The sequence below is a fragment of the Anser anser genome (genome assembly GCF_964211835.1).
Source record: "Anser anser genome assembly, chromosome: 2".
In the NCBI taxonomy this organism is placed as follows: domain Eukaryota; kingdom Metazoa; phylum Chordata; class Aves; order Anseriformes; family Anatidae; genus Anser; species Anser anser.
Window position 1 is genome coordinate 78,705,767 of NC_139721.1, and position 26,148 is coordinate 78,731,914.

At 47.5% G+C, this 26,148-nt stretch overlaps 3 protein-coding genes and 1 long non-coding RNA gene across 6 annotated transcripts in view; 2 read left to right on the forward strand and 2 right to left on the reverse strand.

The window, feature by feature from the left end:
- Nucleotides 1-1,033: 1,033 nt before the first annotated feature.
- Nucleotides 1,034-5,816, reverse strand: PSMG4 (proteasome assembly chaperone 4). Its single transcript, XM_083825329.1, has 3 exons — nt 5,571-5,816; nt 5,390-5,465; nt 1,034-1,290 (listed from the first exon to the last, which is right to left on the reverse strand). Exons 1-3 carry the CDS (start codon nt 5,736-5,738, stop codon nt 1,169-1,171), a joined length of 366 nt encoding a protein of 121 aa, XP_083681455.1. The 5' UTR covers nt 5,739-5,816; the 3' UTR covers nt 1,034-1,168.
- Nucleotides 5,817-5,916: 100 nt separating this feature from the next.
- On the forward strand, nt 5,917-10,858 carry LOC310894792. Of its 2 annotated transcripts, none has more exons than XR_014580162.1 (3): nt 5,917-7,056; nt 7,424-7,491; nt 7,580-10,858. It is a non-coding gene; the product is annotated as an uncharacterized lncRNA (long non-coding RNA). The 2 variants fall into 2 exon arrangements; XR_014580163.1 differs by having other exon boundaries at nt 5,917-7,043.
- A 3,836-nt stretch (nt 10,859-14,694) lies between these two features.
- LOC310894786 (tubulin beta-2 chain) lies at nt 14,695-17,156 on the forward strand. The gene is made up of 4 exons (XM_083825319.1): nt 14,695-14,866; nt 15,149-15,257; nt 15,552-15,662; nt 15,862-17,156. Exons 1-4 carry the CDS (start codon nt 14,810-14,812, stop codon nt 16,920-16,922), a joined length of 1,338 nt encoding a protein of 445 aa, XP_083681445.1. The 5' UTR covers nt 14,695-14,809; the 3' UTR covers nt 16,923-17,156.
- BPHL (biphenyl hydrolase like) overlaps nt 16,667-26,148 on the reverse strand; it is a 31,421-nt gene continuing 21,939 nt past the window's right edge. The window contains exon 8 of one of the 2 annotated variants that reach the window (XM_083825320.1): nt 16,667-25,678. The gene's annotated coding sequence lies outside the window, so the exon portion shown is untranslated. The remainder of the gene's footprint in view (nt 25,679-26,148) is intronic. The other variant, XM_083825321.1, reaches the window with a different exon arrangement.

A 26,148-nucleotide genomic window follows, 5' to 3' on the forward strand; every position in this document is an offset into this window, starting at 1 on the left:
CTAACAGGGCCACGAGAAGGTAACTGCAGAACGTTTTTCTGTAGGGGGTTAGGACAGTTGTCTACAACGAGGTGGCCCAGCAGCAGTGTTACTGTTTTTCGTCTGTATCAGAAGTTTGGCTGAGTCAGCTTGCAATAAAAAAACAACTTGATTTGCTTATCAGGTTGCCGTGCTCAGCATTCTTCCAAATTGCTGTGAATAATAGGTGCTACTCTCAGTAGCACAGCACGTATTGATAGTTGCAAATGGTCATTATGCCATTGGCTTTATGGTGGGTTTGGGTTTTGTTGCTGGCTTTTTTTTTTTTGCATAGTTCGTTTTTAGCTGCCTTCTCTGTTGGACAAAATAGCACAGGGATCTGCCTTTGAAAGGATATCCTACCCAAAAGCTAGTGGAGAGCTGTAGCAACAGGCTGCTTTGCAATGCTGGTGGTATTGACTGCTCTGATTGTTCTAATGGGTATGTTCAGTTTTTCTAGCAGCCCAACAGTCTTACCTACTGCTCCAAAAGTCAAGCTGTGCGTTTTTCTTCTATATAGGCCCTTGCTGTTGTACAGAAAACCCTTTGTGAAAACCTTCTAGTGTTCCCAGTGTCCAAGAGATGGAAGGAAATCCAGTGTTTAGCGCTAGTTACAACCAATTTACAACCAATAGTAACTAAAATGATAGAGCAAGGTAATGATCATTTTGTTATAGCTATTCAATATAAAAACCACACGGTTCCATTTCTAATACTCAGCATTCCTAATAGCATTGTTCTCCTCTGAACCAAAAAGACAATGCTCTCTGGTACCCTAGGTTTTCATCTGAACAAGTAAAAGCTGCTGTACTGTGTTCAATACTACTGTGTGGTAAATCAATTGTACTGCTGGAATTTGGCACCGATTTCCCAGTGACTTCACTGCATGAGGGCCAGACACTGCATGCACTTCTATGATGATATTCTTACGTGGCAGCATGTTTCTACTCTAAGAACCTGTCCCATTTAACAGAGTAGCAAGTTTGGAAAAAAAGAATTCCAGGTTCAACTGTACTTAGGTCCAGCTACATTTAATAACAAATGCAAATTCAATCAGAGCAACACAAAGTAAGTATACTAAATGTCAGTGTGAAAAGTGCACTCACTTTTTCTGAAACAAAACCTTAAGTTATTTTACAATGATGCGAAGTCAGAACTTCTCGGGAAACGCCATCATTTCTTCTTTGATCCTGTTTTCTATGAGTAAGGTGAAATTGCTGTCCGTGTTTTGAAGATTGTAGCTGACAAATATCTGTTTTTTGGTCTTCCTGGCTAAAACACAAAACAGAGTATTCAGGTACAGTTTGCTCTTGTATAAAAGTGAGGAAGGTATTCAAGCAAGCATTCTAAAAAGCCATCATGCAGATTTTTACACCATCTCCACTCCTCCCATGCCGGACCCAGTCATAAATGAACAGCAGAAAAAGCACCCAAGCATTGCCATGTTGGGCAATATAAGCCGTTCAAGTCACTGAAGTGGGCATGGTGCCTATGAACTAGATTTTGGGCTGATGCAAAAGCTACTAGTCACTAGAAAAAATCCCAGTGACTTTCATCGATTTTGGACAATTCTTAAATTATAGTATAGTGTAAGTGAAACAACAGACTACCCAGATCTCATCACTGAAATTTGGTTTATGTAAGTTGGTGCTATGAAAAACAGAGGGGAAGTCAACAAGAAAATGATTAGGCCACAATTAAAGTTGTTTTTTTATTATGAACCTCCTAAAAAGGCCCCTGAAAGTGTGCATCACTTTTGTCTGAACCTCCTGTCAAATATTTTGTTTCCTGTAACCTTTATATGGTGTCTTTGAACACTCCAGGATGCCGGAGAGCATTTTGGACATCGCAAAACTAATCAGAATTTCCAGGCTACTGTATTGGTAACTACCTAGAGAGAGGTACTATAAAATCAAGAGCTGTCTTCCATGACAGGACTAATTAACAGTGACAAAAACAATGTCCACTGGGGCAGGAAGACATAATTATCAGAGTGAAACAGGTAACATAAAGCAGCATTTTGTAAGTAAAATGGAATCCTACTCAGATTTTACCATTACAATATATCGGTTTTGGAGCTCTTTTAATCCACTTTTAATCCACTGCAAAAACTAAACTTTGTGCAAGCACCATAGGAGAGAAGTAGGCACTAGGTTTAAAGTAAGATGGGTAAAATAAGAGACAAAAATGCTATATGGGTCACAAGATCCTCCTTGCAGGGAATAAACTGGGAGCTGACAGTCTCAAAGAGAAATCAGACTGTTCTACTGATGTTCAGAAACATCATCTGAATTTAAAAATTGGAAGTAAAGACACCAGAATATGTAATATCTCCTTTTTAAACTGGAAAGCTAGCTTCAGAAAACCAATATGTATATTTATAATACATATATATAATTATTATCTATATATAAAGTACGATTAAACTACTTGTTTGAGGCATTTTAATTTTACAAATCGATTTATTACTGTTTTCTGTTCTAACAGACTACCAGCTTTCCAGCTTAGTACACACAGGAAACCCCAGTGACCTGCTTCTGAAATTCAAGGACTCATTTGCCTTTTAAGACTTGGCACTATGAAATGCTAATATAATGCAACATGTTACCACGATAGCAAAAAATTAGTGCTTGGCACCAGATTTTGTGGTACAAAGCAGCATGTTTTGTACGCACTAGTGCTTCATCATTATACCCTAGGTGCCATGTTAATTCTGAACTAATTAATACCATTATTCTCTCTTAACAAGCCTGCAGCATACGCTACAGCGTCAAAACTCAGCTTCTTGATTATGTTTGCATAAGATCCAACTCGGTCCTGGAGATGAAGCATCCTTGGCAGCCCACCATCTGGGATGCTGAGTGCCCAGAGGCACCACAGCAGCACAGACTCGCTCCTACGAACTGATGGAAGGAGCAAAGACCCACACCCAAGCTTGAGGAGGAAGCGTCAGGTATAAGTTTAGAGGCCCTTTGTGCCAAGTGGGAGACAACTGTGCCTGGCTGGGAGAGACTCAAAGAAGAGGTTCAGGTGATGTCCACCGAGCTCTCGCCAGCCCCTGCAGAGGGAAGATGAAGACGTGGCACTAGTCGGCAGTCACTGGCTGAGAGCCCTGTGACTTCAGGACGTGCAGGTAAGGGAGGCACAAATGAAGTACTAAATGCAGGAGGCTTTGTCTAGAAGTGGATTCCTCTAGCCTCCAGGAAACAATTAAGATTTAGGTTTCTCAACTAGTTAAATACATCTCATGCTAGAGCAAGCAGGTGGGAAAGAGTCCCTGCACCTGATTCAGACAGAAATGGGTAGAAAGAGGAACAGGAACACAGCAAGTATGCCTTCAGCAGTGGGGAAAATAAATAAAAAGAAGAAATTTGGGAAAAGATAGAGCCAATACACTAAATACAGCTGTTCTGTATTTATCCTATCAGACTAAAAGAAAACAAGGGGAGGATGCGCATACAGTGATACATGGAAGCACTGAAATTCCTGCTCCAGGGAAGGAAACCTGGCATTGCAGGAACAAAATGCCAGGTGATGGAATGTAACTGGAAAGCACAAGAAATAATAATACTTGCCATAAGGTGGCATTGTGTGCTACTTAAATCAGTGCCTGCCAAGAGCAGAATCAAAGCAGCACAGAAAAAAAATGGTGACAACACAAAGAGGAAAAAAAAAAAAAGCTATTGCCTGCCTGAAGGTTACCACATGGCAGGGTGGTTAAAAAGGCTACCTCAGAAACACAGCTATGGGTCAGATTTGGCTGTGAATAGCAATCTCTGTTATTACAGCAGTTGTGGGAGTACTGAGGACTTAATTTCCTGGAGGAAAGCTAAACAGCAGTAAATGCCGAGCCTGGTATTTCTATTCAAGGCAGAACACAGATTTCTTTACCACACACTTCATGAAACAAAGAAGATACAGAGATGCTTAGTGATGATCTTGCAGTGGTTTGAGGAATATAATTGTGGCCTAAGTAACCGTGAGCTGACTTGGCCCACGTTAAATTGCTGGATTAACTAAAGCAAGCCTAAAAACTAATGTGCACGAATCAGAAAGATTTAATTCTCTTCTCAAAATTACATTAGCAAATGTGATCAGGTGAAGAGGAAGCATGTGATTAGTCAAAGCCAGAAGTCTGTTATTGACTTTCCAACTGAAAGTGAAAATGGCCTTCCTCAATATAGGACACCATAAGCAGGAGAGAATGGGTAACAACAGGACCTATAAGGAATAAAAATGGGGCTGACTAGCAAGGAAAACTGCAACTAAGAGGTTAGCGGGCACAGATGCAGAGGAACACTGACCAGAAGCCTACTTGGGCACAGAAAGCTTAAAACAAAATAATGAAAGATACTTGTACTTAAGGCACCAAACAGAAATAAGATACAAAGGTGCATTATGTTCTGAGGATAAAGAGTAACTGATATCCCAGTACCAAGCAACTAGTGTCAGCTACCACTAACAAAGACAAGGTACTTGAAACTAGCCATGTAAATGAGGAAAGAATCTTTAAAAATGAAAGAAAAAAAAAAAAAAGCAAAACTTAGACCAGTTACTGGGAAATGTGACCCATTCTAAAATATTGAGAGAACTAACATAAGACATGGCTCGTTATCACAAATTCTAGCTATGAAATCTGAAATGAACCTTTTGCTAGTGACAATAACACGGCAGAAGTTGGAAATAACCTGCATAGCTGGGACCTGTTAGCTGCACAAAACTCAGAGCAAGATCTGCAAGAAACCAGTCTGTCCAAGCAGGAGGGCAAAGGGAAAGTGAAATAAAACTGTAACACTTTATCCAATGATAACAGTGTCTGACTACATTCTTACTAACTGAGGTCTTAAGGCTAATGCAATGACTGCACGTAAAGAAATGATGTTGCACAGTACCCCGTGGACTTTTTAGTTAAAGTGGAAATGATTGAATCTGGTAAGAGACAGAGCTGCCACCAGCCTGCTACAGTGACTGCCAGAAGATACCAGGATGAGGAAGGGGCACTAGTGCTGTGTTTCTTGTTGAGCAACCCTTTTTTGTGTATGTATGAGCGGCCACAGAGAAGATGTAGGTGTAGGCTCATGAAACCGCCTGACGATGCAGACTGCTGACGCGCCGCCCGCAATGAAGATCCGGATCAGGAGGAAGAACTACACGGCTCCTTCGGCTGAAACAAGAGAAGCAAGATGAAGGCGAGCAGCGCATCCCCCCGCATTAAAACCGCGGCGGCGAGTGCCGCAGCCGGCCGTTCGCCCCCCGGGGCTGCGGGCTGCCTCTGGGCCGCCTCCACCGACCCCCCCAAGGAGCCAGGGAGCCCCGGGCACGGTGTTTCGGGGCTGCTCCAGCCCCTTCGTCCGCCCCCCGCCCCACGTACCCAGGCGCTGCGCCAGGCAGGCGGAGGCGGTGTCCGAGGGGTCCCCGAGCAGCGATGTGGACACGGGCACGCCGTCCTGCGGGCAGAGCACACGGCTTGCGAGGGCCGTCCCCGCGGCCACGGAGCGGGGGGGGACGGGGAAGGAGGGGCCGGAGGGGACGGAGGGGACGGGGCCGCTCACCCGGGGGCTGCACATGGCCACGGCCAGGCTGGCCAGGGCGGGCGCGGCGCCCACCCAGAGGAAGAGCGAGTCCCGCAGCCGCATGGCGTGGAAGTGCACCCGCCGCTCGCCCAGCCGACCGGTGAAGTCGTGCAGGACGATGCCGCCCGCCGCCGCCGCCTCCTCCATCCGCACGGCGCCCACAGGCCCCCGCAGGCCGCGCCGAGCAGCGCCCGCCCCGCACGGCCCACGGGGAGGCGGGCACCGGCGGGGCGCCGCCCTCGGCACCGCCCCGGCCCCGGCCCCGGCCCCGGCCCCGGCCCCGGGCAGGAGGCGGCAGTGCCGGCCCCGGGCCGCCAGGCGGCGGGGTAGGCCCCAGGCCCCGCCTGCGCTGGTTGCTGTGCAGGGGGCGATCAGCTCCCCCGTCAGGAGCCAACGAGTTAGGCACGATGACTTCGTTTTTATTAATCATCGTTTTCTTTTTAGTCAGGGTTCCTCTCCTCCAATGCCACTTGTATCTCCAGACATCCAGTTTTTTTCATTCCCGAATGCTAAAGCGTCACATCAAAGAAACAGGAATAATAAATAAATAAACAATAATAAATAAATAAATAAAAATCATCTCTCGTCTTACCCATCCTCCCGCGCCTCCCCCAGCAGACACCCACAGACAAAGCCCTCCGCCCTGCCCGCTTCTGCCTGTGCCATCGCCGCCGCTGCTGCGGCAGCGCGAAATCCAGCCGGCCGCTCAGCCTGGCTCAGCTGCCCTCCAGGGCAGGATCAGCCCGCGGCCACCTCCTCTGCCCTACATTTGTCGCTTGCTGCTCGCCCGAGCTGTTACGGCGGGCTCGGGCTACGCCGCAGCATGTTTGCTGGTCCCCGGCCTGCCCAAACCCTTTGTCTCCACGTGGGTCGGCCTCCAAATGGTGGCCGCAGAAGCTGGGGCTGGCGTTGCTGCTCCAAAAGCAGCCTCCACCTGTCCCGGCGGCATGCTGAGGACTGACATTTAGCCCTCAGTAACTGCAGGAAGCAGGCAAACTGGTGACAAAGCTGCCTTGGAAGGGGCTGAGTGCTGTTTGCATGCTCCTGGCAGGCTCCAAGCTCTTCCCTTTGTGTCACGTTCCCCTTTCTGCAGCCATAGGTTTGCTCTGCCTTCAGAGGTGGGGTACATCTATTATCTAAATCAGGGAAATCTATTAGAGGCCAGGAGTACTGCAGAAAATATTTATTATTATTATTATTATTATGTATTTATTATTATGTATTTATTTGTTTTTAAAAGGCACTAGATATTTCTACCAGGAGCCACACAGGTGTTGGTGGTGAGGTTCCTGTGATTAACCATCTGCAGGTGATGGAAATTTGCCCCAGGCTACCTTCATCAGGAAAGAGAAATAAGCAATTTAGGGCACAGTTCACTTGAGCTGCTTTAGATCTCTCCTGAGCAAAGAGAAGCATCCCCCTCCTATGTGCTTTCCATCAGCTACAAGAGAGGTGAGGGTGAAAGGTGAGGTTCTGGGGGCTTTGTAGACAAATTTATGCATGTGGATAAATCCTTCTCTAGATGTTCAGAGCTAGTTTCTCAGCTGCATCTGGGTAGAGTTAGCTCTGTAGAGTCCTTGTAGAGGATCCAATCTAATAAAGCTCTAGTCTAGAGTATCTCTTCCCACTAGGTAGAGATTTGGGCCTCTTTGTATGCTAAATGTGTGTTTAAATGATCTGCTGGATTGAGGTGGGAGCTTTCCAGTTTCTTCCCTGGTATTACCACATCAAGTACGTGTTTCTTTTGTTGCTTCCAAGACTGTCTACAGGCTTGCTCCTCCCTAGGGGGTAACAGCACCTCTTTTGTCATGCTCTGATCTTTTTTTCACCAGGACTCCCTTCAGAAGTGAGGAGCAGTAGTAGCTTCCATTAGGAGCCTAAGACCTGCAGACCTCTGAAGGTAAGTCACCAGGCTCTTCCTCATGTAAGTGGTTCTACTTATTTAACTCTTTCTGAGAAACATAGCTGCTCTCTGTAAATCACACTAGGTCTGTGTTCAAGCTCAGAAGAGGAAAAGCATTCATCTGGCAAGTCAAATGGGGGGTAAGCGTTTCCATTTGTGGTGCAGTTGTGAAGAGCGAGTGGAGCTGTGCAGAACCAGACCATCAAGTGTGAAATGTATTTCCTGATTAAAGCACTGCAAGGCCATCAGAGCCCCTGCAAAATTAGGGTGGAAAGTGATCCAGAAGCAAAGGAAGCCTTATACATTTCCTTTAATGCTTTCATCTTTATTCTGTGGCTGTGAAAGCTGAGCTCATTATAGTCAGTCTTATTTGTCAGGTACAAGGCTAGAAAGAGTATAAACTGCTGAGAGACACCGGATAGCAAATCAATGATAAAGTGAAAATTCTGCAGCAAAAGTGCTGCATATGTACATGGATACACTTATACTCCAGCTGAGATGAGGTCCAAGCCCCAGGAGTGTGGTTTAAAGGCAAGCACTTCTACGCTCCTCTTTCTTCTCCAAAATTTATGTTGCCCGTGGGAGTTACCAGATCCTAGACCCTGGCTCTGCAGCCTCTCCTCTTGTACAGCTCTAAGCCAGGAGTAAATCTTCCTGCTAACTCAGAAGTAAGTAGATGCACGTAATTATGAGCTGGGATGTCACCGAGGGAAGGAAATGTTTTCTGATTCTGAAACACATCCTGCAATTTTGCTTCTGCATAAGCATGAATTTGACATGTGAGAAAGCAATCGACCATTAATATGTATCGGTGAAGGCTCTGATGTCTCGGAATGTTCCAGGCTTCTCAATTTGTTGCTCTTCTACAGAGGAGTAAATGTTTGTTAATTAAAGGCAAAGGAAGCCTCCCAGCTTGGAGCCAGGCTGCTCCAACAGTTGCAGCTCCAGGCTTTGGGGGGGCCTGCTTGGTGTTGACTTGGAAAATCATTTTGTGTGAACTTCCTTCTGTGGCACAGGTGACTTAAGGGTTAAGGCTTTCCCTCTTATACCATTAGGATACCTGGGTAGCTGAAACTTTTTTTATAATTTTTGGATTAGTTTTTTCTTCATATGGACAGATCCTCTGATTTAGCTGGCCATGTCACTGCACCAATGCTCATGCCAGTCTAATGGAAGTCAATGAAAAGCTAGTGCAAGCAGTCAAGAAAGGGTTAAGTGCCTCTGCCTATACTGTTGCAATCTGAACCAATTTTAGGTGGAGCTGCCCCAATCCTGCTTTCCAGGCCTCACATGATACAATGGTGAGTCAGTCTGGGGAGCTACGCTGGTCAAAAGCTACTCTTTTGTTAGCCAGATCAGCTCCTTGAGGAACAGGAGCTGAGGGAGGGGAAGCAGCTGCTTTGGCAGCAGCTAAAGGGAGGCATTTGGCTGTAATAAACTACTCCCAGAATATCCAACCCCAGTATTTTCTTCACCTGAGGTCTCAAAACTCTTCCGTCAAGTGCTGGTCTGCCTCCTTTTATGGACCCAGAAAGGAGACCAAAAAGGGAATTCAAGGTCAGCATTTGAAATTGTTGCAGAAAACAGAGCATCAGATAGGTGAACTCGTTTGGAAAGTTGTAGTTTATGAGATCTTAAGGGGCAGTGCACCAAGCTCATATTATGGATCTATTGTTCCAAAGCAATATCAAGGCTTGCTCCTCCCTGAAAAGATCATGTCTGGAAAAGCACGTGTAAGCAAATGCAAGATTTAGATGTACAAGCAACTGCATGCCTGTGATAGCAGCTCTGCTAACGCTATCACAACAGCTATAAAATCCCCCTGGTGCCAGGGTCTTGGGTGCATCTGATGCCTAGATAGGCATTGCCTAAGGAAATCTAGTTCCTGATTGCCAAAAGACTTAAGGTATCAGCTTTTCTTCTTTTATGGGGTTGTTAAACTCAGCTGCTGGCATTTCTGATGGTGTGGGCAAGGCCTGGGATGCAGATGGCACAGTGATCCTCTGACCAGCAGCTTGCCGTGATCCTCTGTGCAGCGTCCAGGTCCAGAAATCAGATTTCATGCCTGCCTGGCACGGTGGCCTTATGCAAATGCCTTCCACTCTCTGCTTTGCTTCATTCATCTGCAGAGTGGAAGGGTGTGATAATCCCTGACTATCTCACTGCAGTTGAATGAATGTCTGTATAAAGCAGCTCTTGAGAACCTTTCTGAGCACCGAGTAGATTTCTGCTGTTATAAAAAGGAAGTGTTTCATTCTGTTGTTATATGAGTCACTGGAGGAACTTGTTGTAGATCTGTCGGAGTACTCAAGAAGCACAGGTCTGTAGCTGCTGGACGGGAGGCACTAACACAGAGTGACTCATTGCTCCCTTCGGGGACAAGAAGAGGTTTTCACAGTCAGATGGAAATTGTATTTTATATGCAGATAGAATTCTTCACCGTGGAGAAATCCAAAACAGCTCACAAACACTGACTCCAGCGTGTAAAAGATGTACCGAGAGTTGCAGATGCTGTTACATGCCTGTGACAAGGCCAGGAAGGGACTTGGAAGAAAGGGCATGAAAGCCTAATGGAAACGAGCTTCTGAAAGGCTAAGAAAAAGGAGGTTGGGGGGGGGGGGGGGAAGGAGGCAGCATTGAAAAATGTTTTCCTTTACATCGATTAACTTGGATGCCTAGATCTCCCATGACATACAGCACTCCTGATGGCTCCTTCTATTTTTCTGTCCTTGGGCCATGTAGCAAGACCGAGGCTCAGCATGCAACATCCTCAGGGGATGCTGTGTGCTCGAATCCAGTGAGGCTGTGAGTTTGCTGCAGCCCCCGAGTGCAGGGGCTGACTTCTCAGATCACGTGGAGTTATTTCCTAGCCTTGGAAATCCCTGACTCAACATGCAGTGCTGGCAGCCCTATAAAAAAAGGTTTGTCTGAGATTCAAGCTGCTTTTTTGATGAATGAAACTCTTTTTCTCAGAAGACAGTTTGATATTGCCGCAGCCATGCTTCTGGCCTCTTCCCTGTCTCTCTGGGTACTTTTCCTTTGTTGATGGCAGAATTTCCATGAATCCTCTTTTCCTCCTTAGACTAGGCCTTGGGCTTAATAGTCTCCATCAACTGAGGCCTGCAGGTTTGGCTGGACATGTCTGCGTGCAGCTTCCCCCTCTCTCAAGCGTGCCAGCAAGTGCCTGCGTCTCTGTCTGGTTCCCCAAACAGTCGCTCTCTTTCATTACTTCTTAGAGTAATGCCATGGCCTTTCAAGTTTTCCATTTTCAAGCAAAATCAGCTGGACAAAATCAGCTTTGGTTATTTTGCTTCCTCCTCCCTGGGCAAGGAGCAGAGCTAGCAGGCCTGGCACTGTCCCCTGGCAGCCCTCGAGTGTTTGCTCAGGGGTGGGCTGTCTGCAGCCGGGCTCTTCTCTCTGTTTTTCCCTCTTGCCCTGTTGAACACAGGGTTTTAACACACAGAGCAAACATCCCCAGCAGTAGCTCAGTATTTGTAAGTCATATCAGAGGTGCGTTTGATTTCCTAGCAGAAGTATGTCAAACAGCTACCGCTGGCACCTAGCCAGCCTGTCTGATGTTGTTATGATTACACAGAATATAACCTTCAGGAAAAATCACTTTGGTGACTGGTCCCCAGTCTCTGGGGTTAAAAATAAAATAAAGTAGCACTACCTCTGTAAAAGCAGAGCGAATCCGAAGAAGAGGGGAGTGTTACCTGTTGGTCTGATGACAGAACAGACTATCCCAGGAAAATGTTACCACAGCTTCTTTACTCTGTTTTCAGTCTAGTAGGATCCCAATAGGCTGAAGACATGCCTTTAAAAAGTCGGTGTCCCAGCCTTGAACAGCAACCGAAAACATCCTTCCCTGCTGCCTCATGGAAATCTCCCTTCCCGCCTGGCTGCCTGTTTGAGAGAGCTGGTGCCGGGTGCTGGGATGGTGGCCGTCCCCAGGGCTGGGGGCAAATACACACACTGAGTGCCATAAAGCACACATTTATTTTGTATTTCTCAGGAGGTAAGCAAAAATTGGGTGAGAACGATCCCCAGACCATGTAGTGAACCATAAATAGGAAAACTGGGGGAGAAAGGATAAAGGAATTCGTAGCGTTTAGGAATAATAGTTTTCCTTAACAGATTAGGGATCTGAGCCAGGCTCTACTGAAATCAATTGAAAAAACACCTGCTGGCTTCTGCGAGCTGAGGATAAGATTTTTAGTAACGAACCTTGCTTATCGCTCACCCAGAGCGCTGCAGTTGGGCTGGTGGAGACGTGCCCTCGGCCCCAAAATGCCTGCAGGCGTACAGCCGGGCAGGGGGGCTGTGACAGTGCAAGGGCTGGAAGCAGCACCTTCACCTGCCACCCGCTCCGGTTTGGCGAGGAGGCCTCCAGCTTTAATAAAGTGAGTGATCAAAGCCTTTGTTTAAATCCTGCTGTTGGGAGAAAGGCGACGTTGCTCTCCCAAAAAGCATAGCAAAGCCTTGTGTGGCTGCCCCAAATCCTGCTTTTCTCAGCTGCGAATTCCTGCCACCCTGATTTTCTCCCTCTAGCCTAACGCAGGAGAGCAACTGATGCTGCAGAGCGAGAAATCTTTCCGAGCAGACATTTTATTTTCCTGTAACCCAGAGATTTAACATCCATGTGAGTGATCTGGGGCCATTTTTTTTTTCTTCAGCCCCCGAAACGTTATTTTTTTAGCCTTCTGAAAGATGCATATCGGAGGCACCTGAGAGCAGCCAAAGCAGCTGGCTGATAAGATCTCTCCAACCCCTTTGCGCAGCCCTGCTTTTTGCAAGGAGAGAGAAAGTGTTAACGAGTTGACAGCACGCTTCCTTGCAGCAAGCAGCGCTGCTCTCCGCAATGCTGCTGCAGGGAGGAGAGAGCAGGGTGGTGGCAGAAGACCTTGAAAAATGCTTTGTTCAACCCAGTTGCAGAGCTGCCTGCTTCGGTACGATACCAAGCCCTAGCTGGCCAAACAAGCAGCGGATTAAATAGGAGCCTGGGTCCCGTAGCGATGTGGGGCAGTGTGTCGCGCTTAGATTTTCAAGGGTGAGCGTCCTTGAGGTGGAAAGAAATGTTTAAACAAGAAGGCTGGAAGCAGAAGGGAGTATTTCCTAGGCATGTGGATTGTGTGTCGGTGTCGCTCCAGTTTATGACCTGGTGACTGCAAATGAAGTCCCAGCAGTGCTTTTGCCCTCCGCTGCTGCAATTTGCAGCCAGGTTCTCAAACTATGCAAATGTGCCCGATCTCGGTTCAGACTGCATACAAAAAACTGCTTAGGACAAAAAAGGACTGAGACCAGATCTCAAGAATAACTCAGGCTAGCGAGTGAATATTTTCTTTCATCCCTTGCTCTTTTGCATTCAGTGAATTTGTTCCACATTGCTGTAGAAACAGCTGCATCAGCACCAGCGCCCAGGCTGAAGCCTAATTAATATTTATGCCCAGAGAGCTGTGCACACAGGACTAAAATCGCCTTGCTGCCATTGGGTAGGGGACTGCAGCATCAGTACAGCATCTTGCCATGTTTGGTGTCCGTGCAACGAGATTTATTAGAGCACGGATCAATTTCTCATCAGCACTCCCGCGCCATCTCAGGGAAAGCTCTGCCCTTCGCCTCCTGCCTGCTCTTTGCTTCTAACTGGTCCATAATTCCCTAATTAGGGACACCATCTTTCATCTCTCTTGCATTTCTGTGGTTTGTACTCTCGTCTACTTCATATGGTCCGAGACACTGCTAGGTGCTCAAGCTGTCCATTGCTTCTGTAAGGGCATAGCTGCGAGCCTTAGCGCGGACGAGCTCAGACAAGAGTGGGGACAAGCTTACGGGGAGGGTGACACTGAGCACAGGGCCTTGGCCTGCGTCGTGCCCTTTCCCACCAGCCAGCACGGGCTGACCCAGATGCCCAGAAACGGTGAATTTGCACCCATACAAAATGTTCCCTCCGCGTGGGCACAGCCTCGAAATCCTCTCAAATGCACCCGTGGCCCTCCCTGGTGCCTGCCTGAGTTGCAGCGCATGCCGTGGAGGAGCAAAATGCTGCCCTGAATAACCGAAGGAGCTGCCCTACGCCCGGGTCCTCCCACACCTGGTCTGTGGTGCAGGACCTGAACCTGCAAGGGTCCAAACTTCTCTTTTTTGTTTGTTTCAGCATCGGGCCCCTCGAGATAAGAAAATATGGGTGTTGTTGGGGGCTTGGGCATAACGTAAGGCCGTTAAGTCATTCGTATTGTGCTGAGAGGAGCCCCAGACGAGGATGTGGGCTGTGGGATGTGGACCATGGGAAATCAGCCCCGGGGAGGGAAAACGTTGTGGGTTTTTTTTTTGTTCTTCTCCTTTTTTCCGTGCAGCCTGCTTCTGCCACCGGGCCGGTTGCCTGGGGAACTGCCGAGGGTGGCATCCAGCCCGGGCGGCGTCAGGGCCCCCGGCTGCCCCACACGCGGATGCGGGACAAACGCTGGGAGAAGGAGCCGGGCAGCCCGTTTCCCAGGGGGAATTGCAAATAAGCTGCGCCGGCCCCTTGGGAAGCTTTCTGTTGTAAATGCGTGCACCTTGCACCCGCCTGAAGGCTTCTGAGGTCATCTGGGGGGGCTTCTGTGCACGGCTGGGGGTCTTACCAAGGGTCTTTGGAAAAGGAAGGACCTGCTTTCCCTCCCTCATCCCCCAGTAACAAATTATTTATTTTGGAAATAAACCTTTTTTTATTATTATTATTTTTTCCTTTTTTTTTTTTCTCCATCCAGTCTCAGCAAGCTCCGTGTAGGACATACACTGGGATTCCACCCCCGCAGTGAAAAAAAGAAGATGTGAATTTAATTCAGGAAGAAGATCCCGGGGTGGGTTCCTTTCTTCTGGCGTTAACGATCTCCTCTCCTTGGACGGGGGTTTTAAAATGGCTTCCTCCGAAGCCTCCGGCTGCCGGGTACGGGCTTAGCGCGGAGGTAAGGAGGATGAGCGGGATCAGCCGCTCCCCGCCGCCGCGGAGCGCCGCCGAGCCCCGCAGTAACACCACCGCCGGGACAGCGCCCCGGGACCCCGGCACCTGCCGGGCTGCGGCCGCGCCTTTGTCCCCGGGGCGGCGGCGGCCGGGCGGGGAGGCCCCGCCCCCTGCGGCAGGCCCCGCCCCCCGCGCCATCCCATTGGCTGTTGGCGGTGTCCCCCCGCCCGATAACCCACGGGACGTCACGCCAGGGGGCGGGGCCGAGCGGCCGCTTTAAGGCCGGGCGCGGGGCGCGGCCGCCGCAGCCCGGGCGGGAGGGAGGCGACGGCGGAGGGCGGGAGGCAGCGGCGGGGCGGCGGCGGCACCGGCACCATGCGTGAGATCGTGCACATCCAGGCCGGGCAGTGCGGCAACCAGATCGGCGCCAAGGTACCGCCCGCTCCCCCGGGGGCAGCGCGGGCGGCGGGGGCAGACCCGGCATCGCCTCCCCCGGTGCCGGTGCCGGGAGCCCGGCTGGGGCTCGGTGCGTTCGGCACCGCGGGCGTGGCGCCGTGAGGGGCTCGGCTCGGCTCGGCACGGCCCCGGGGGGCTGCGGGGGGCTGCGGCGAATCCCCCGGCGCCGCGTGGCGGGGCGGTGGTCGGGGGTGTGGGGGAGCGGGGGGGCGGGGCCGCGGTGACGCCCCCTTTGTGTGTCCCCCCCGGTCCCCGCAGTTCTGGGAGGTGATCAGCGACGAGCACGGCATCGACCCCACCGGCAGCTACCACGGGGACAGCGACCTGCAGCTGGAGAGGATCAACGTCTACTACAATGAAGCCACCGGTAACTGGCCCCCGGGGGCTGGGCTCCTGCTTCGGTGCCCATGGGAAGGGGGGTGAGGTGCCCCGGGTGCTTGTCCTGCTCTGGGAGCTGTGCCCTGTCCCTATGCACCGCTGGTGGCTGCCTGGCACAGCCCTCGTAGCTGCTTTGTATGCCGCTCCCTGTCTCCCTCCTTCCTAATGCCCTTTCCATAAGGGTGGTGAATCCTGCAGGGGGGCTGGGGGGAGCCCAGCGGTGCCCTTGTGGCGCTGGCTGCTGCCCACGGGGCTGTAACACTGGCACCGTTCCCTCCCGCAGGTAACAAGTACGTCCCCCGTGCCATCCTGGTGGACCTGGAGCCCGGCACGATGGACTCGGTGCGCTCCGGCCCTTTTGGGCAGATCTTCCGACCAGACAACTTTGTCTTCGGTGAGTAAGTGCATGGAGAAGCACTATCAGACCATGAGCAGTCAGCTCACGAAAGCTCAGTGCAAGTGACCAGGGTGGGGCTGGATCCCTGCAGCAGGGTTGGGATGGGAGCAAGGGCTGATCCCCCTGGGGCAGGAGAAGACAGATCTCACTTCCTCAAGAAGGCACTAACGCAGCACCTTGCTTCTGGCACCTGCAGGACAGAGTGGGGCTGGCAACAACTGGGCCAAGGGGCACTACACTGAGGGCGCTGAGCTGGTGGACTCTGTGCTGGACGTGGTGAGGAAGGAGTCGGAGAGCTGCGACTGCCTGCAGGGCTTCCAGCTGACCCACTCGCTGGGCGGCGGCACCGGCTCGGGCATGGGCACCCTGCTCATCAGCAAGATCCGCGAGGAGTACCCCGACCGCATCATGAACACCTTCAGCGTCATGCCCTCCCCCAAGGTGTCGGACACGGTGGTGGAGCCCTACAATGCCACCCTTTCTGTGCACCAGCTGGTGGAGAACACGGACGAGACCTACTGCATCGACAACGAGGCCCTGTACGACATCTGCTTCCGCACCCTGAAGCTCACCACTCCCACGTACGGGGACCTCAACCACCTGGTGTCGGCCACCATGAGCGGCGTGACCACGTGCCTCCGCTTCCCCGGCCAGCTGAACGCCGACCTGCGCAAGCTGGCGGTCAACATGGTGCCTTTCCCGCGGCTGCACTTCTTCATGCCGGGCTTCGCCCCCCTGACGAGCCGCGGCAGCCAGCAGTACCGCGCCCTGACGGTGCCCGAGCTCACGCAGCAGATGTTCGACTCCAAGAACATGATGGCCGCCTGCGACCCTCGCCACGGCCGCTACCTGACGGTGGCGGCCATCTTCCGCGGCCGCATGTCCATGAAGGAGGTGGACGAGCAAATGCTCAACGTGCAGAACAAGAACAGCAGCTACTTTGTGGAGTGGATCCCCAACAATGTCAAGACGGCCGTCTGCGACATCCCGCCGCGCGGCCTCAAGATGTCCGCCACCTTCATAGGCAACAGCACGGCCATCCAGGAGCTCTTCAAGAGGATCTCGGAGCAGTTCACGGCCATGTTCCGCCGCAAGGCTTTCTTGCACTGGTACACCGGCGAGGGCATGGATGAAATGGAGTTCACCGAGGCCGAGAGCAACATGAACGACCTGGTCTCAGAGTACCAGCAATACCAGGATGCCACTGCTGACGAGCAGGGTGAATTTGAAGAGGAGGGAGAAGAGGATGAAGCGTAAAGTGGTAATGGGTAGGAGTAAAGTATAGTCTGAGCAGGCAAGTGTTCATTGAGAGGAGAAATCTGTGCAGTTGTGCTGAAGCATGCGTTTCTTTAATTTGGTGCTCTCCACTGTTGCTTCTGTCAGCAGTTTTGTATCCTTGACTGTCCAATGTAACAGTAGTTGCAAAAATACTTCAGAGTCTTCTGTTGAAATGGTTAACTTCTCAAACATAAAGGCTTTTTGTGTTCTAAACTGTGTCCTCTGCCTTATTTCTCTCTAGAAACTCTTGTAGTTTTCTGTGTTTTCTCTTCTTGGTTTAAGCTTTAACCTCAGTGAAGGTTCAAGTCAATAAAACATGCTTTCTCAGGCCATTAATTCTGCAGTATAAATACACTGCACTTGCTCAGCTTAAGAGAGTAGCTAATCCATACACACTGTGGGTTCAATCTGAGGCTCTCTCATGTCTAACAGCTAATCTATTGTTGGAGAGAAAGCTGCCTTAACTAACAGAAACAAGGCGCTGCACTTGAGAATCCTGCAACTTCTATTTATGGACATACGTGGTAGTGAGGTCAGCCTGAAGGTATTGAATTCCACATTGCAAACTGTCAAAACTGATCTGACAGGATAGCTGTGGGCTTCCCCGCTGCCATTCAGCAGTGCTTCTTACTTGAACTGGTCCCAGGGCACGTAGTGTGTGGATAGGGGTGGGCTGCCTGTGATCTTGCCTGTTCCTTAGCTGTCCTAGCTCCCCCAGCCTTCTTCTCTAGATGAGAATTCATGCACAGAGCCATGAGTCTGAATTAGCAGTACAATAGTATCTGAGATGTTGGCTAAGAACCTGAATTTTCTTCTGAGGCATAGATTTCTTCAATCTTTCTCAAAGGTGTTTCCCCAAAAACAGCTCCTAACTCTAAGAGGGCATGACCCTTCAGGGCAGTCAGTTCCCTTTGGGAGATGAGAGGAGGCGATGGGCAGATTTCTAGGTAACATGACTCAAAGAGCACCACAAAATATAAATCTTGGAGTAGTCACAGGGGTACCCTGAGAACCGCTGTCTCCCACACCCCAGTGATGCATTTACACTGCTACTGCTGTTTGATGCTCTCAGTAACTGCGACAAGAAATGGACCTTTAGTCTGGCAGTTGAGCAGTGCAGCAGGACCCTGCTGTGCATCTTTAAGGTAAGTGTGGCTTCCTTATGGGGAGGGAGGTGGGATTTGTGTTGCCACATGCTCAAAAGGCTCAAGAAACCTGAAGGTATTTCAAATGGAGAAGTGAGCCTACAGAACAGTCATCAGTTGTTGTAAGGTCTGAGAATTAGTCTTACAAGAGTAAAATCCCCCGCTAAGAATAGCAGTTACCCCATGTGTGAGCTTGTAGTCATTAGCTTACCCAAATGCCACTGAGGGGCGTGCACATATACTAAAAATATTTTGAGATTGCTACAAGTTTTACAATTATGTTGGTCCTTATTGCTCTGAAAGAGCTGCTGTCCACATGGGTGCAATCTCTTTTGTGATCCTCTAATGCAACTCCCACAAGGTGATACTGGAGTGAGTAAACACTTAAAAGGGAATTGCTCTGCAAAACTGATTGTTTTGCCCATTTTGATTCTGTTCATTGACTCCAGTGCCTGAGCATACTGTTCCTTCACTGATGGGCTTATCCTATTATCCCACCATCTTATCCTCCAGTGAGATCTAAGATGGTGTGCAGGATGTGTGCTTGATACCATTTTTTTTCCTCATCTCTATCTTTCATTTCTGGTGAAGCCTCTGGGAAGAGGGATGAGAAGCACTTAAAATACCTGAATTATCTGTAAACAAATACAGTACTCACAACAGCACTTGTATTTCTTAGGGTTTGAACACTTCTAGGATTAAGTATTAAACAAATTGAGGTTGTTTTAGTAACTGAATTACTACGTGCTGCCCCCAGGCCCTTTGGGAAATAACAGCCTGTCTGGTTGTCAGAGTAACCTCCCTTGAAATCACCTCACTGGATTGTGCTTGAAACTGCTTATCATATAGAGCTTGGTTTCTGAAGCCGAGAAGGGAAGCTGGCAAAGAAATCTAGAGTATAACTAAAGGATGAGAACCTGGTCTTTGATAGGGATAGTAAAGGTTCTCCTTTCTGTAGTGGGACTGTACAGCTTTTCACTAGTGTGCAGGATGTCTAGCTCCTATTTTTTTTAGTGTAACTATGTCTTCAGCTAACCCTTTAATATAGCTACCCAAGAGACATGTTGCACTAAGGCTCCCTTATTAGAAACTAGGACACCTTCCTACACTGCTTACTGTTGTTTCTCTTCCTTTTTTCCTGGAGGAAGACAGACCATAAATAGAAGTAGTCTACACAGAAACATGTCCCTTTATGAATAAACATGTCCCTTTATGAATCCTACACAGCTTATTCGCCAACCATAATCATTTAAAAATAAAAAAGCCACCCCCATCGTTTCCATAGGAGTTCACGGAAATAAAGGAAAAAAGGGGATAGAGGAAAACTGAGGAGGTTCAAAACTGCTCGGTAGGAATGGCCATCAATTATAATGGAAGATGAGTCTCATATTGCGACTAGAAAATGCAATATGATTTTTTGGCTTGAATATCAGCTGCATCTATCACCCAGGAGACCATTCATTATAAAAACTGCAGACTGACTGCTGTATGCCAAACAACAAACAGATGCCTTTTCAAGTGTGCATGGTTGTAATTCTTGTTTCACAGAGCAGAAACAGTGAAGAGATTTCAGATTAGGCAATCTGACTGCCTTAAACTGTATCAGCTGTTGACTTGTATTTATCCATGTGACATACACCTCTAAGACTTAAGGTTTTGCATGAGACATCCTTTCTGGAAGAAATGGTGATAGGCAATACATGCTTAGTGGGGTTGAGCTCAAGCCACTTATGACTTGTTTGTGTTGAGAGTTTATATCAAGAAATTATTTTATTCACTTTAGCTTAGTGATGGTGATCTGCAGGGAAGTATCCTCTTCTGTTGACAATTAAAGCTGATGGTGTTGGGGGAGGGAGACATCTCTTTTTCGTCCCATTTTTTAATGTGTGGCATTTTTGCTATGTTGTCAGAATGTGTTGACCAAGGCAAACAACTTCAAGAGGCATTTGTCTACTGGTAGATGCATAGCTGATAAACCTAAATAAGGCTGTAAATGTGGCTAGTTACTATGTACGTTTAATTTAAATGGAATGAGGTCTGGTAGCCCTGAGATGCAAACTGTTAATTTTATTTCCTTGTTCTAGGACTTCAGTGTAAAGCCATTATAAGTGTTGTGAAAGGATAGTCCAGTATGTGGGCTGGTTCCTGGGAGAAGCAAGTTTAATATCTCCTGTTCACATTGAGCTAGTGTCCAAAAGCTGCTTGAAGCACTCAAGTGTCTGTTGAGAATGTAGGTCTGCATTTGCTTTTCAACAGGTGTTTCCCAATCCGTCAAATGGGAGTAATAATGATTCTCTTCCTCCCAACATATATGAGATGCCCATATACACCAGAAATAGGACTGTATTAAACACAATAGTCCCAGTGATATTGATAATCTGCAAATTAAATCTGTGGGGCCTGTCCTATTGACAGACAGGCCTTTCCAGAAGGTATGAGATGAAGAACATAGTAAACCAAAGTAGCATTATGGTTTAAAACCTGAAGAAAGAAGAGAATACTGATTGTTGGTCTCTTCTCCAGCAAATTCTTTACAGAAATGGAGAAAAGCCATCATATTTTGTTTGAAGAAATTGCCTACTTCTGGATGAAAATCTCACAAACTCTATACTTCAACAGCGTGGTGCTGGTAGATCTTTGTAGGTATCTGGGCAAGTGCTACATGCTTAGAGAAGCCACAAACAGACACAGTCCTTTGAGACAGGGATGCTGCAATACACTGCTGCAAAACACAGTGCTGGTGCCTGGAGGGACAGATTTTCTTACCTCATTAAAAAAAAAAAAAAAGGAGCTGGGACATCTACTAACATGCTGCATATAAGAAAAGAGTTATCCCCTTGCTTCCTTAAACTTTGGCCCCTCCCTGTAAACCTAATAGCAAAATTATGTATAGTAGATCAGGATGGACCCTGGTACTGGCTTTGAGTATGCCAAGTTTCGTGGTTATTGCATTGAAATCATTTTACCAAAAAAAAAAAAAAAAAGCTTACTATTTTTGAAGGTTGGTGTTAAACCGAGTTCTGCTTCGCAGGGAGGTGGTGTCTCAATTGTTGGATTACTCTTCTATTTAATAAGGCTAAAAATTTCATTTGCTAAAGCTATGAGGAGATAAAATCCTCCCTAGAGAGATAATGTGACTACCCTTTATACTGGGTACACACCCTTTCTCCCAAGGGATGTTATTCTACTTTTCCATTCCACATTAAAGTGTAACTACCGTATACTTTCAGGGATTGATCAGATAAGCTGGCCTGCCTAGGAGCTACAAGTAACACCCTTCCCCTGAATTTACTTGGTGTGAGAGAGGCACAGTCTTCTCATTTACAAATAATCCTCTTCTCAATATTCCTGTGCAATTTTCATCGTTTTTGTTTGTTTCCACAAAACAAAGCTCACGACTCTTTTTGATGTGTTATGTGCCTGAGGCAATTCAAGTAAGGTTGTTTTTTTCCCCCTCCATCAACTCTGCACAGAAATAAACATGTAAAAGTATCTGGAGCTAGTCTTGCACATGACTGGATCAAAGGTTTTTGAGAGTTTTTTTCCCCATCCAATCTAAAATTCAGTCATGCTAAGCACATGCCTTTTGATACTCCAATAACCTGTCCTGATCTGTTTGTTAATTGTTGAGGTAGGAAAAAGCACAGTACTGGATCACAGATGCTTCCATTTTAGATGGCTGTTATCTTTATCTTGCCTACATGAAAACTCACAATGGAAGCATTTGGTCTCAGGAAAGTGCCTAAGGCCATGGAGTATTTTGGAAAAAGAAATTTTAGACCTGACTCTTACCCAGCTGGAGCCCTTCGAACATTTGTTTGAATGCAGTCTAAAGCTGTCTGTTGGGGGGAGCCTGATCCCCCAATGACTGCCAGCAAAGGAAACGGTGCAGGTGACAACTCTTCTGCCTCCCTGAGCAATCTGACAACAAGCAAACTGCTTCTTTGCTCGTAGCTCCAATTCAGTTTCAAGTATTTTACTTGCAAGTCTGCCACAAAGAAAAAAATGTTTTTGTTTTTTGGTTTTTAGAGTATTATAAGGTTATCTATTTGCAGTATCTAAGGAAAAAAGAAATTTAAGAGTATATCATTCCTTCCTCCCTACTTAAAGCCTTTTTTCCCCTTATGGGCAGAATTCCACTTATAAGACAGAAAATCACGTTAGCTTTGTTAAATTCGTGTTTGTTACTGTTTGATTCTTGTATGATAAAGATTTCTAATTGGTCTCAGTTTATCCATATGTCATCTTTTATTATCAGATTATTTCTCTCATTTGGCCTTCCTTAGTAAATTTAAGGTGCTCTTTTTTTTTTTTTTGTCAAGAGTACATCTATCATTGCAAACAGAAACATTAATAATACAGCTCAACCAGAATGTGAAAACACTTGCTCCAGACGATGAAATGGCTACCCTGGCAGAGATTGTAGAGCTTGTTCAGTAAACAGTTCTGTGTTGTTCTGCACTGGAAAATGTTTCTGCGTTTTCCATGAATACGACAGAAATATACCGCCTGCCTTCATAGTGAATAATTAAACAGATTTTTCAAGCAGAATTCAAACGGTCTCACAAAAGGCTTTACAAGCATCAAATGAAATTCAGGCGTTGATGACTTACACTCTGCTTCTGTGCATCCAGCATAATCCTGGCCTTACAGTTAATAAGTTAATGGTATGACTCGTATTTGTAAATTCCAGCTCCACACTAGCAGGCAAGGAGAAAGAAAGCCAGCAGAGCCAGCCTGGATGAGAGATTTGCAGGGCATTGAGAGAACTGCGTTTGCTGCAGTGGGTAGCTCCATGGGTGGGGCTGGGCTGATTCAATATCCTTCAGCTGCTAAAAGGATGGCACTATTCCTGCTGCCTTGCTTCAGGTGTTAAGGTTGTGTTATTTCCTTTATGCGTGTCTGCGTGACTTCCCTCCAGAGCATGTCTGACCCCTCGATGGGACAATTCAGCTCTCTAAGCTACACAGCCAGGGACGAGAGATGGGGTGAGGAAGAAGCTTTTTCTTGGATTGCAGAGCATGTTGAAGTGAGAACTGGTACAAAGGAGAAGGGAAAAGCACCCAGCTGAAAGCAGGAGAGAGCAGAGCAGGCTGTTAGGCAATTCATTCACCTGGTGCAACAGCACCCTGACTCCTGCTGCAGAGAACTCGGGTGATTTTAAACAACGCGTATCGAATCCCACCACAAATTGCAGCATCTCTTAGCAAAATTCCTAAGTCGCAAGATAAAGTTTAGAGTTTGGTGTCAGTCTGAATTACAAGTAACTATCGGATTGCAAGATAGAGCAAGGAGATGCAGGAACAAAAGAAACTGTGGCTAGCAGATCAAAGTCTCTGTGCCTTGTTCTCAGCAACACGCAGGAAATAAGCTATGCTGGCAAGCATGATATCAGCATTTCATTTATACTGATGCTGGAATCCTAGTCATATCTTGACTGAAGGACCTAGAGACAGCAAACGGATTTCATCTTCTGAGCGATCTTAGAAGGTAGATGCAGCCTGGATGGGGGCAGGAGCCATCTGGCTGCTACCCCATCACATCTGGTGTGCCAAGGGGAAATAATGAGAGGCTGCGTTGTTTTGCCTTTCTCCTTCTCAGTAAATCTGTGCCTGATGATGATCAACATATTTTTCCCTTTCTGGAGTCATTTTGTGACATAATAATGACCATGTTTATTATGGTAACTTTTGGAAGCCAGATGAGGGGGGTTCTGTTTGCCATGTCCTGTATGACTACATAAACACAAATTCCTGACTCTCAGAGGTTACAGTCTAAGCTCACAAAGGAAGCCACAGGGTGTTGGAAGAAATATCAGGTTTGTGAGAAACCAGTTCTTTCCTTAAAAGGAGCACGCTTTGTTTCAGAATTGACAGTGCCCTGAATTGTTCTGTAACGTGATGTTGCTTTACATGCTTATCCTCTCTCCTCTTTTGTTCATGGCCAAACACAAAAATCCAGGTACAAAAACCACAAGCACGGAAGACTCTGCAATGAAACTGCTTTTGTTCATTCATAAAAGCATGCTCCGTGTTGTACTACCTAACCGCCTCTAGTGCCCGCAGTGGGTTGTGATTCTGAAATAAAAATAGATTTTCCTTTATGGCATCTTATTACTAGAATTAAAAATACCTTCACAAATATTCCACCCTCTTGCCGGGAGAAGTAGTCTTACTGCGTGTTGCCAGGGTCTAAGCATCGGATTCCAAAGGTGACCTCAGACCGCCTGCATCAGGTGGGAATACTGTCGTTATCAGGTAGAAGGCAAACAATAAGCTAATGAACAGAGCATAATCATTCGGCTTCAAACAGAAAGGCTCGAAAAGTCACGTCGTTTCTGATATACGTGCCCCAGCACTACGTGCTATTGCCCCCTCAAAATAAATGAGAATAAAGCCATAGGCTCGCTGGGTCGGTCGTGCATGCTCGAGCAGCTTTCACATTTGTATGTTTGCAATTCTATTTCAAACAATAGGAAATTACAGACAGACATTAAAATGTTCCAGGATTTCTGTTGCCTCCCTTGTGCAGCTCATTTCCAAGGCTCTGCGGTTGCCTTGGAAACTGGGAAAGGTGGAGGGCTTGGTTCAGCCTGGGAGCCGGCTGCAGAGCTGCAGGCAGAGGTTGGGCTGCAGGGGGGCACATGGGCGTTCCTCTGCACGGGCACCGCAAGTGTAGGAGTGGGGCATTTTGACTTTTATTTGCAATTCTGAGCACCCTGGTGAAGCTAGACTGAAAAATGCGATAGGGAAGTGTCGCATCTATTTAGATGCCATTGACGGCTAAGATCTTTTGCAGTGTTTGTTTGCCTAGAGGTAGGATTCTAAGTTGACATTTAAATAATTGACATTTAATTTGTGTGTTCATGGATGTTCAGCACGGCTACAGAGGAGGGAACTTATTAGACGCATAAATGTGAACCTCGCTTTAGGTACTCATTTTTAAAACCTGGAGATACACCCCCCCAAAACCAGCAAGGACCTACAAAGAAACCAGTGTTATAGCATCTATGAATTCAGTATTTTCCTTTTAGAAGCTCAAAATCCTTAATGGCATAAGAGCTAATCTCTAGGAAGCCACTGTGTGCATGTGGGAAGAAGGCATGTCGGGGAGTGTCCAGGTACCTTCAGGTGGGGACTCAGAATGCTTAAAGCTGCTGCTTTGCAGATTGCCAAGAATACCTTGGCACCCCAAAAAAAAATCTCTTAAATGCTTGCGTGAATCCCACAGAGAAGCCAGGAGGGGCAGCTCTATTGCGGTTCCACCAGTAGTGAGAGGATGTAACAGCCTACTGCTGCCTGAAAGGGCAGGCTGTGCCTGTGCACAGCGCGTAGAAATGCGTATGCACGAGTTGCGTGAGCAGTAACAAAGACTGCCTGTGGGTAAGTGTTGCAGAAATGTGTCAATGGCAAATACAACAGCCAGGATAGAAAGAACACAGAATTCAAGGAAAGTTGATGAAAAGATCTCAGTGCTAGCACAATTCTAGATATTTTTGTGGTCGCAAAAGCAGTAGTACATAATTCCACGTGTAACCAAGCTTAAGCCAGTCCATGTTGATGACATTTCACAGCAGCTGAGGTTTCTGCACTATGGAAGAAAAAGAGACATGGTTTGTTTGCATGTCAATTCACCAGAGCAAACTGAAGGCAGCTTTTGAAAAATATCCAAAGTATTTTTCCAAGGTCACAGCAGCCAAATGCAGGGCAGAGAAAATGTTAATGATTTACCACATTAATTATTAGCAGCTCACATTTGCAAAATTCCACTGTTTTTGTAGCTGTTATAATTTTAATTTAACATTGCAGTGCGCTGTGGCACTAGGACCAGTAAACCATCGATCTGATGTTACTGGTCAAACACCTCAGTCCCACTCCTCCCTGCCTTTCACAGAATCACAGAATCGTTGAGGTTGGGAGGTACCTCTGGAGATCACTGAGTCCAATCCTATATTTAGCCCATCAGGGTCAACTAGAGTGAGGTTGGACGGGGCTGTGTTCAGTCAGGCTTTGAGTATCTTCAAGAATGGAGGCTTCACAACATCTCTGGGCAGCCTGTAG